This window comes from Cucumis sativus, chromosome 7, assembly GCF_000004075.3.
Source record: "Cucumis sativus cultivar 9930 chromosome 7, Cucumber_9930_V3, whole genome shotgun sequence".
Lineage (NCBI taxonomy): Eukaryota > Viridiplantae > Streptophyta > Magnoliopsida > Cucurbitales > Cucurbitaceae > Cucumis > Cucumis sativus.
Window position 1 is genome coordinate 12,367,395 of NC_026661.2, and position 12,114 is coordinate 12,379,508.

The following is a 12,114-nucleotide window of genomic DNA, read 5'->3' on the forward strand; positions in this document are numbered from 1 at the left end:
ACTTCAACTATTACGATGGATTATATAGAATACCACTCGTCCCAAGGTAAGTTTGAGGCTAAATGTTCCATTTAGAGTCTATCAAATTGACATGTATGAGCTAACAAGAACTAAACATAAAGTGATAGACGTAATACATCAACATGAAATTCATTTATTAATATGATAGAATTTTATTACATATAGAATGATATTCATGTATAAATTTCTACTCAAAATCTATAACCAATCGACTAATATCATGCACCACACCATGTATTTTTCAAAAAATAATGTCCCATCAAATCACATGGCCAAAAACAATAAACCAAATCTCATTACCAAAAGAAAAAAAAAAGGTGAATAAAAGAAATAATAAATAAACTATAAACCTCACGCTGTTGAATTTCAATATCCAATCTTTCAATTATCAAAACAAAGATTAAAGAAAATTTCGTCAACCAATTTCCCTTTTCATCTCTCCCAAAATGGATCGCCGGAAAGATGAGATTTCTCCAACTTCCGGCCTCCAAATTCCATTAATTAATCCCCACAACCACAAAACTAACCATTTTCCTTTCCTCTGTTCACTCATCGCTTCCATGGCTTCCATTTTGGTTGGTTACGGTCAGAAATTCTTACTTCCCATTTCTACAAATCTCTTCAATTCTGTTTTCATCTTCTTCATTTCTCCACAATTTTGCTCTTCAAAACAGATATCGGTGTCATGAGTGGAGCCGCAATCTTCATCAAAGAGGACTTTAAAATCTCCGATGTACAAGTCGAAGTCCTTGTTGGAATTATCAATCTCTATTCAATTCTTGCCGCTGCCGCTGCCGGCAGAACCTCCGATCGTATTGGCCGTCGTTACACGATTGTTCTCGCCGCTGGCTTCTTCTTTGTCGGCGCCATTCTCATGGGGTTCGCCCCAAATTATGCTTTCTTGATGTTTGGCCGATTCTTCGCTGGTGCCGGCATCGGATATGCCCCGTTGGCTGCTTCTGTCTACACCGCTGAGATTTCTTCGGCATCCTCTCGCGGTAGCTTATTTACTCTTCAAGAGGTCAATCTTGAATTCTCTGTTTCTTGACATTAAATTTCTTTCCTCTGTTTTCACTGTTTGAACCCATTTTCGCTGATTTGTTATAGGTGTTAATTAATTTGGGTATTTTACTTGGATATGTTTCAAATTACGCATTCTCCAAGCTTCCCGTTCATCTGGGGTGGCGATTTATGCTTGGAATTGGTTTAGTTCCGTCGGTGTTTTTGGCCGCCCTCGTGATTCTGGTGATGCCGGAATCGCCACGGTGGTTGATAATGCAAGGTCGTGTGGGTGAAGCAAAACAAGTCCTTATCAAAACCTCTGATTCCATCGAAGAATCTTTACACCGCCTCGTTGACATAAAAAACGCCGTAGGCATTCCACCGACTTGTGAAAACGACATCGGTCATGTACCAAAACTTAGCATTCACGGCAGTGGCATTTGGAAAGAGCTCTTCCTCCACCCCACACCGGCCGTTCGTCACATCATAATCACCGTAGTGGGTCTCCATTTCTTCCTAGAAGCCACCGGCACGGACGCCGTCCTTTTGTACAGCCCAAGAATCTTCGAAAAGGCCGGAATCACATCCCCCGACGAAAAGCTTCTAGCAACGGTGGGAGTGGGGTTAACAAAGACTGTTTTCGTGTTGATCGCCACGGTGTTATTCGACCGGATCGGGCGACGGCCGTTAGTTCTAGCGAGCATTGGAGGACAAGCGATATCGTTGATGGTTTTAGGAACAGGGCTGACGATAATGGAGAAGTCGGAGGAGCGAATGAGGTGGGCAGTGGGGATGTGTGTTGCCACGGTGTTATCCGACGTGGCGTTTTATTCAATCGGGATGGGGCCCATGGGGTTCGTCAGCTCAGAGTATTTTCCGTTGAAACTACGGGCTCAAGGGATGAGCGTGGGAGTGATGGTGAATAGACTCGTAGGAGCAATAGTTACAATGACGTTTTTGTCATTGTATAGTGCTATTACTATTGGTGGCGCTTTCTTCTTATACGCTGCTGTTGCGTTGCTTGCTTTGGTGTTCTTTTATGTTGTGTTGCCGGAGACATATGGGATGAATTTGGAAAGTGTTGAGGGGGTTTTTGGTAATTTGAATTGGAAATCTTCGTAATGATGTGGTGTGGTGTGAAAGTGAAAGTGAAGTGATGATCACAATTGACGATTACAAAGTGTGGATATCTTACTTTTTGAAATATCTGCTATAAACATATACTACACTTGAGAATTGATGTTGTTTAGTCTATTTCATTTAGGTTGTTATCTTTCTTTCTTTCTTTTTTCTTTTTCTTTTTTTTTGTCAAGACAAAATTGATATTAGTGGGAGTTGATTAGTTGTGTACCATCAAACTTATGATATTGTTCTAATGAATGGTTATAGAGAGATCTTTACTTGTGTTCTATTTATGTGGAGTAACATTCTTTGAGGGTTCAGCTTTTGTTGTGATATGTTAGACAGATAATTAAGAACTTTTCTTAATATTTCAATTTTTAAACTCATGATATTTATTCCCAAAACCCTAAAACTCCTTTCACCTCAACTTTCTAATACTCTCATTCGTACTTGATTTTAGGGATCATCGTAGATACGCTTGATTTGAATTACTAATTGGTTTTCTTGCATTATTGATACTTGATTTATGTCATAGATATTTTATTTGGATTAGTAATTGATTTTCTATCATTATTTTTTATGACCAAAACAATGAGTTTTCTGTCATCTTTTAACTTATAAGACTACAAATATATGTTTTGTTCAGACTGTGGAGTTCATTTTTATGACCTTGATATTATTCTTATGTTCTTAACCTTCACTGAAGTGATACATATGAACTTACAACCACGATCTTTGTAAATTTCATGTTTCATATACATTTCTTATTAGCAACGATTATGTATTTCATTTCACATGTACATTGTTATAGACTAAGTGTTTAGAAACAAATGAAAATATGTAGCAATAAAAATGGTGTGTTGCAGGGTAAGTGATATATATACCTTCCATTTAATAATGGAATGTTTTTTTTTTAAAAAAAATGGAGGATCTCTCGACACACAACATAATGCATCAAGAGATGATCAGGAGAACTCCCGACGAATTATGTTCTGCATTGAAAGTTTCTCTCCTGACACATTTTTTCTCGACCCCAATCCTAACGGGCCTTTATGCGTTGGGAGAACACCCTCTTCTTGTAGTGAAATGATCGTATAGATCATGATACACAATGGTATAGCTTATATACATGATCGTGTAGTTCATGATACACATGATCATGTAGTTCATGATTCATGATTATGTAGTTCACGATAAACGGTGGTTTTGAAAAACCCTATGAGTAATTAAACGATAATGTAGTTCATCTTTGTCCACGACACATTGAAAAAAAAATAATACAAGATTAATGTTTGATCGAAAACAAATATAATAGTAGCAAAAGTGTAATGAAAAAGAATAATAATAATTGTAGAACAATGATCATAATTTCAAAAAAAATACAAAAGAAAAATTATAGAAGAAGAAGAGAAAGACGATATCGCAAGTGATCGCCACTGTAAAGAAGATTACCGATTTCATGAGCTTTTTATTTTGTTATACGAACGGTAAATATTAAAATTTTGTTACATTTATAAAAATTAACCATAAAATTATTTATCAGTATTAAAATTTAATATAGCATTGCATCATTTATTCATCTTGCATTAGTTAGTAATTACTTTATTTTGTTTTGCACATACAAAATTGATATATCAAACAATCGTGTAACTCCTTATTCCACCTTTTTGCAAGTTAAGATTAAGAATTTTAGATAAGAAAATTAACCCAAATTTAAGACTTTCTATCTTCATTGCTAATATTTTATTTATTCGTAGGCAAATTTTTTGTTAACTGAAAATTTATGATTTAGATAACTAGAGAAAAAAAAATGAAGCTAACATTACAATATCCCAAGGTCGTGAAGCTTTGGGTAGGATCATTGTTTCTTAAAGTGTATTGCAAGCAACAAAACCTCCCAAACCTAGCAACAGGAAAATAAAATAGATTCACTTCAAATATCTCAAACAAGAAGAGTTGAACTTTATTGGCATAATAAATAGAAAAATACCAATGAGTATGATTGTTGCATTTGATACTCCGCAGAGCATTACATCCTGCACATGAAAACAAATCAGATACAATAGAACTCTTTTGAAATACTTCTCTATTAAGCACTTTTTTTAGGGAAAGAAGTACTCATTTTCAGTGCAAGTAGAGTAAGAAAGGAAGACAGGAGAACTGTGTGCTATAAATTTGGTAGGACTAGAGTGTTTCTACTTTACACCTTGGCTTGTACAACTTTGAAGCTCATCAAGCATGCAGTAATATGTAATTTCCCATCTTTTCCAAAATATTCCCAAAAAAAGAATGAATAGTTAATTATAAAGAAAGCTAAAGTTTAGACAAAAGAAGTGTCGTGTTTTTAACATTTTTAATACATAACACATATATATACATATACTAATCTAACTTTTGAATTAGAAGAGTATATATATAACAAGATCAAAATAAATTAGGATTTGAAGTATCACACCATATATGTACAAAATAATCAAACAACGTCAATATTGTAATTAGAATTATATATTATATTACGATCACTATCAACTCAAATGATTTAGCATCTAAATTTGTTTATAATATAAAATGAGTTTCACAATAGAGGGGAACTAACAATTATTTACTCACTTGTGAAGAACAAATGACCCTTACAAAGGTCAAAATATCCAATTATACGTCTTTAAATCCTGTTCGATCAATCTAATTAAATTTAATTTACAATCATATATACATATATAATAGGGAGAAATTCAAAGTTTGAAACATAAATTTAATTAAATTAAAACAAGTTTTTGAAAAGAGTTTACAACAAACTTTACCTTTAAAAGGAGTTTGATAAAGGACTTCAAGCGTGAAAGTCCAAAATCACAAACCTAAATAAAATATCACCATATATATATCACATTAATTGATCAAAGCAAACACACACACTAGAGAGAGGGAGTAGGGAAATGGGAAGGAACTGGCACCATCACTAAGAACATGATTTAAGTATCAACAAAAAGTCAATATTCTCCAAGCAAAAATATGATTATGTTTTAACTAATCAAAATTTTATTCAAAGGGTCTTATCTCCTACCTCAAAAGAAAGTTAACTAATAAAATTAGAACCATTAAAATAAAATCTAGTTCACCAGGATTCCACTATAATAACATTCTAAAATGATTTCCTCCCATTTACATTCAATAATCAAGATTTTCTCCCATGGGCATTTCATCAAACGATTGGTGGGCAACACAAAAGAAAGAATATTCATTTACTAAGTGGCAGCCAGAAAACTAGAAAAATTAAGGAATAAATACAAAAATTTGTGAACAACATATCCTAGATGCAATGTTGAGAATTGAGTTTCAAGTTTAATTGAAAAAATCGGCAGGAGCACCATTTTCGTCTTTTACAGATGGGTGGTCCGTAGTGGCTTGTTTATTTATTTATTTAAAACATATGGTTAATCTTTTATGCTATAGAGCGGTCAACTTCAAAAGTTAATTATGAATCTAAATATGGTTGAATTAAGGAGTTTGATTGAGCCAAACTATTTATAAAATATAGTAAAATATGACTGTCTATCAACTATGAAAGGAAAGGAATTGACTACAATGAAGTATTCTCACCGGTTGTAAAACAAACCTCCATAAGAATGCTTTTTTCATTAGCATTTCAAGAAGATTTAGTACTTGAACAACTTGATGTTAAAACAACATTCCTACATGGTGATTTGAATGAAAAGATATACATGAACCAACCACAAAGAAATCGATTCTTCTTAAATTTCGATCATGGGATTTTGTGTCCAGAAACCACTTTGCAATTTAACAAATAGCCTAAAGCTTTATTCAAATACCATAAAACTATCTTTTTTGGGATGACTTACTCAAAGAAAAGTATAGAGAGTAACTATTCAAAACCTTTCAACCCTTTCTCTTAGAGACCTAAACTAACATCCATCCTTAATTGAGGTAAAAAAAACAATAGTAATAATAAGGGATGAAGAAATTACAATTGCCTTCTGGAAATGAGGATAAGAGGTGGAACGAATATGAGAAAGGCGAGATTTGGAGGCTTCAATGGTAGACTCCAAAGAGTGGTCGTACCCCGTTCGTCGTGTAGTAGAAGAGGTACATGCGGCGTTGGAGTGGGGAGACGGCCACGAGGGGCAGTGCCGATGATGGACCTCGTCGTCGTCTGGAGAAGAGAGTTCAAGGAGTTCAGAGATTGGGAGGCAAAAGGGGAGGCGAAAGGGGAGAAAGCTGAAAGGGGAGGTGAAATGGGATAAAGCAGACAGAGGAGGCAAAATGGGAGAAAGATGAAAGAAAGGGGAAAGGGAAGAAGGGAATAAGTTAAAAATCCCTAAAAAAGTTATTATTTTTCACATATTAAATATATTATTTTTTATTATTTTATTTCTATTTTATGATATCAAATAACTGTCGTGAAAAATATTTTTCGAAAATTTCCGTCTTTTCTCGCCAAAAACGCGTTTTTTTCCCTTTCGTGACATTTTTTTTTCCTCTCTGTTTTGTGATATAAATAAATGTCATAGTAAAGAATTTTTGTTATAGTGATCATATTTTAATTTTCTCGCATATCTAAATATATATTAATTATGTCATATATTTAAATCTTAGGAGTACTTAATATTCATATCTATAAATCTATAAATTTATGAAAAATTCAAAGGAAGGACATAATGGCTATCAATATTTTACAAATATCTTAAATTTTCAATTATTTTCGATTTAGCCAAAATTTTGAACGAATAAGGTTATCATTAAATTAAAATAAAAAACTTATATGAAAATCCTTTTATTTATTTACCATAAATATTTTAGATTGCATTTATTATGGTAACATATTTCTACTATTAATTATTTAATACTTTTTAAAAAATATTTACTTTTTTTTTTTTTTGCATTTATGAGATCTAACTAATTATGGTGTATATATATACATCTTCAAAAGTTGTATCTTGAACTTAATTAATTGACAAATATATTATCTTCGATATTTCTACTAAACACTTTCTTCGTTCATTGGTATTCTTTTATTGTTCATCTCTGTCATATTTTTCGATGAGTTCATATTTTTTTTCATCTTCTATATTCTACTAGATTATTACTATGTATACGTATTTTTGAAATATGATTATTACAACGGATATTTTTGGTATTTCAATTGATTTTCTCTTACGTTAGTAAAGATTAGTTTTGTTGATTATGAAAGATATTTCAATTGATTTTCTCTTGGTAAAAATTAATTTTACACGGTATATAAAGTTGATTTCAGTTTACATGTTTGTTCGTTATATAGGGAATATTGTGGACGTATGTTATATATTAGTTACAGTGTAAATCAAATATTTTAGTCCATGAACAACTGTTGTTTCAACAGTTACACAACAACTCTAATTTTTCTAAACCAACCATGTATAATGTTCATGATTTTTGTTGAATTGCAACTGAATATATTACTTTTATGAGACAATATTATTCTTATATCTAAAGTTTTGTTTCTAAATTAACACATTAATTATATTTTTCATATTATTTGTTGAAGTCAATCTAAAACTACGTTAGTATACGAAAAACTCGATATATATAATATGTGAAATGAATATATTACAGTCATTAACAATTAATTTTATTATATGGTATCTTATTGGATTGGATTAATAAGTCTTCAAGATATACCAAATTTTATATGGAACATGCAAACGTTAATACACTAATTACGTTAATACACTTCCATGTGTCTTCCAGATAAAGAATAGTAATTTTAAGTTTGTGTTTAATGTAATTGACGATATATTTAGATTATATGAGTTAAAATCCTAAATTTACATTTTTCTAATTACGTTAATACACTTGGTCATATATATATTCTCAAAATTTTAATTAATCAGTACAATCTTTATAATAATTTTTCTTCATTTTTATCAAATAATTTATAATAAGCAAAATTAGTGGCAAATCCCAACGTAAAAGTTTTCAAATAATTATATTAGGATAGATTATAAGTCAAACATTGATATGAAAATAATTGAAATGATTAGTCAGCTTTGTTCCTATAACTAAACAATTTATGTTTAATTCTATGTATGTGTGGGAATTGTAATACGACCAAAATTTGGATGGACAGAAATTTCACATTAGATAGATAAAAAAATGATCATGAATACATAAACGAGTTTGAAATATATAAAAAAAGAGGTGTTTTTGGTGCACTTAATTGATATTATTAAAATTGCTACTTACTGTCAACAACCCACCTGCTCCCACAATCTGCAATTGTGAAAATTGATGAAAAAGTAGTATTATTCAAATCCCATAAGGATCATACACACCATCATTCCACCCACTTATCCTATTAAAAAGAAAGAAAAAGGAAAAAGTTCCATCAAAGTATATTAAAGAACTTATATAACATCAAAAGTAAATTTCATGAACCCCAATTAAATAAAATAATTGACAATTTAAAGCGAATTAAGTCCATGAAAAATGAAATGAAATGAAGCAAAATCCACGATAGGATCGAAATATCCAAAAACGAACGGCCGGAAAGATGAGAATTCTAGCATTTCAGGCCTCCAAATAATCCCCTTAATTCAACTCCCTCGTCCTCCCAATAAACCCAAAACGAATCATTTTCTTTTCTCAGTGTCTTTCTTATGGCTAAATATATTTTAAAGCTTTCTACGCCTTATTCTTGAGTCCTTTCACGGTTGTATCAGAAATTGTCTTTGGATAGTTTTGCTGCGTGGATTATTTCCTTTTCTTCTCCGTGATGATTTCTTTTAGGATTCTTTTCTTGTTCTGAGAGTGATATTTAAGCTCAAGAAAGTCTGTGTGCTTGGAGTTACTGCATTGTTTCTTTTGTTATTAATCGTTCAGAAAAAGAAAAATCAGTGATCAAACATTTATGTTGTGATCTATGTATGCGGATGTTATTCACATGTGACTGGAATTTGTTGAGGATTTTCGTGAAACCAATCTATCTTCATTGCTTCAGTGGACTTAAAGCTTATTCTATATATAGGGAAGGGAGTTATCATCAAGTTAATCAACTTAGGAGGGAAGCCTAAGTCACGTTCATTAAAGGGAGTTCACAAGCAGAATGGAAGATATATCAAGATAAAAGAGGTTGGAAACATAAGTGCATATTCACTGGTAGCAATTACTTAGGTGTAGCCTAAGTATTTAAGAGAAGAAGTCTCACATTCAGTGAAACGTAGGTGTCTTGTGAGTTAGCTCTACGATTGTTGTGTAATCTTGAGAGTCTTTAGATAAGTACAACGTTATAATCAATTAACTCGTTGATATCGCTTTACTCCTAATTGATATTAGTGAATTATCTTTCCTAGGCACACTATCCCCTGGACATAGTTGTTGTTAATTACACTGAACTGAGTTATCAATCCCCATGTGTTCTATTGTCTTACTATTTGTTATTTTTTACTATTGCTACTATTCTTGCACTACAAAAATTTTGGTGTTTGCCGACAGTTTTTTCTGAGAATGTAAAAAACATGCTGGCAAAGATACAGTGTGTCAATGTGATTTCATTGCATCATTACATCATCGTTTTTGCGAGTGAAAATATGTACGTTTGCAAAAAAATTGCGTGGTCTTAAGAAAAAATTTTAAGTTTGATTTCTACCGACGTTTATTTTAGTTTATGGCTACGTATCGTGTGTGAGCGGTTATTTTAAATATTTGTCGATGTAATTTACGTGCTAAAAACCCTACTTTTTAGAAACCCTATTTTTTTATAAAAAAAAGTATAGGTTTCTAACAAAATCTACCTTTTTCCATTTATAAAAACCCACATTTCCTTCCATATATATAAAAAAAACTATTATTTTACATTAAAGATAAGAATAGAAAAGAAACCTTTTTTTTTTTTTCCTCTCTCCACCTCACTACCTTCTATTCTATCTTCAAACCCTCATCTCCTATCTCCATCTCCATGAAACCCACTCAAACGACTACGCGTACCACGGCCGATGACCATTGCAATTTCTCCTTTGATAATGATGAAGGCCCACAACTGAGGACGAACATCGACCACGACAACACATGACAAGTTATAGTGAATCATTCCACTGCCTTTCAAAACTCTAATTTCAAACTGTTTTGGCTATCTCTCAACTCGCTTTGCCATCTCATCATTCTCAACGATTGTCTCACTGAAGATTTGTGAGGTATGTTCTTGGATTGGTTTGACATTTTACTTTGCTTCCATTTTCGATAAATATTAATGACCACTTCATCCCTATTCTCATCAATCTCATGCAAGAGGAATCTCTACTTCGATCAAGATCCTAAAGTAAGGTAATTATATTTCATAGGGTTTATGTTGTTGAATTGAATCCATGCAATGTTCTAATTCTTATGTTTTGTTGTGGATTATTTGATTGATTTTTGTCCTACCTTATTGAAGACGGATTCAAATTACGTGATTATTTAAATTAATATTTTTTAAATTTATTTCCTGTTAAAGTTTGTGGGTAAGTGGTGTAACATGGTGTTTTTTATTTTTAGTAAGTATCAGATTTTTGTAAGTTTTTAATAAGGCATTTTAATTGATTATTTTGTATGAGAAAAAAGGAAAGTAGTTTTTCTGGCCTCGCCTTTCAGAATTTTTTTTATCCATAGAGTGTTTAAAATTTCTCCAACATACCTCTATGTTGAATTGAAGTGTTGGAATTAATGAGTTTCGATTTTGACATTTGAATATGGGTTGTTAATCTTTAGTTTATTAAAGTAATTTGTGTTTAGAATCTGATTATTAGTGCCGATTTTTTCTTCGTAATTGCTTAGTTATGGAGGAATTTGTCTATTCGTTATTTACATCAATTCTAGTATGGTTCTTGCAAATTGTCATTTCGTATTGGTGAGATGATAAGACCTTCTATCATTTCGATTTTGACATTTGAATCTGGATTGTGGAAAATTTCTAGTTTCTTAGTTTCGTTCATTATATTTAATTTCCTTTCGAATTGAAAATAAAATTATATGTGGTAGAAAAGAAGTTTAAAAATAAAATTGTTTGTTCATCTCCATACCAACTATATCAGTTATCTTCAACAAAAGATAATCTTTTCCTACTAGGTAGTCCCTTCACCTTGACGTTTCTATTTGAATACTTTTGTTACTATGACCATGTTCACATGCTGATCCTTTTGTGTGTCCTTTGCTTACTATGCATGGAACGACAAATAATAAGAATCACAGGTTTCCTTTTTCAGCATGGGGGAAGGCTCCTGAATTGTAGCAAGCTCATCAAGGAATGAATTATGTTCATGTTCAGTGGCTTGCATGAATTGATGGGAAGGCTATGGCTCATACGTATGAGGTTTGTTTTTTATTTTTACGATCAGGACAAGTTTCAGAATTTATGACTCGGATAATCAAGTTTGGCACATGGGTCTTAGCTAATCATGCTTGTCCTTTGCTCCCTAAAGACACTGCTTTTTCTCTAGCAGTTGGCGAAATCATGGTGAAAATGAAATTCAGGGCTAATATGTTTGGTGAGAATAAAAAATGGAATTTCGTGTAGATTTTCACTGCATAAGTACAACAGTCTTAAGTATTCTAACTTGTCAATGCATGTTAGGGGCACCTTATCTCTTACTGTGAAGGCTACAAATTATTAAACTGCAATGCACAATTGTTTCTTATCACATGTTACCTATCTCCTGATACAATCGTTAGGAATTTTGAGGAGGACAATGGTGGTGGTGTGTTTTGTGGATAACTGTGGACGTGTCAAGAAAGGCGTCAGGGGTTAGTATATCAAAAGTTAATATATCTTTTGACTGTGTTACATGATTTTCGGGAGAAAAAAATATTGTAAACAACGTATTTGCATTGTTTGCAACTATGGGACAGTCCCCTTTTGTCATTGGGAGATCAAATCCCAATGCTTTTCTCATACCAAACTATTGACGATTTTTTTACCCATTGATGGATATGTTTTTTTTGGTC

The 12,114-nt window shown here is 32.3% G+C and overlaps 1 protein-coding gene and 1 long non-coding RNA gene across 3 annotated transcripts; both read left to right on the plus strand.

Annotated features, from left to right (window-relative positions):
• The first annotated feature begins 303 nt into the window (after nt 1-303).
• Nucleotides 304-2,434, plus strand: LOC101218874 (polyol transporter 5). The gene is made up of 3 exons (XM_004148267.3): nt 304-606; nt 696-1,042; nt 1,129-2,434. Exons 1-3 carry the CDS (start codon nt 468-470, stop codon nt 2,143-2,145), a joined length of 1,503 nt encoding a protein of 500 aa, XP_004148315.2. The 5' UTR covers nt 304-467; the 3' UTR covers nt 2,146-2,434.
• Nucleotides 2,435-10,016: 7,582 nt separating this feature from the next.
• On the plus strand, nt 10,017-12,114 carry LOC105436131. Of its 2 annotated transcripts, XR_970055.2 has the most exons (3): nt 10,017-10,458; nt 11,376-11,482; nt 11,842-12,114. It is a non-coding gene; the product is annotated as an uncharacterized LOC105436131 (long non-coding RNA). The 2 variants fall into 2 exon arrangements; XR_004218398.1 differs by having other exon boundaries at nt 11,376-12,114.

Bases quoted from the DNA above. Each gene is read 5' to 3' on its own strand.
- LOC101218874 (XM_004148267.3), top strand. From the start codon at position 468: ATGGATCGCCGGAAAGATGAGATTTCTCCAACTTCCGGCCTCCAAATT. The intron at 607-695 runs GTCAGAAATTCT...TCTTCAAAACAG, and splicing joins TTCCATTTTGGTTGGTTACG to ATATCGGTGTCATGAGTGGA. The intron at 1,043-1,128 runs GTCAATCTTGAA...GATTTGTTATAG, and splicing joins GCTTATTTACTCTTCAAGAG to GTGTTAATTAATTTGGGTAT.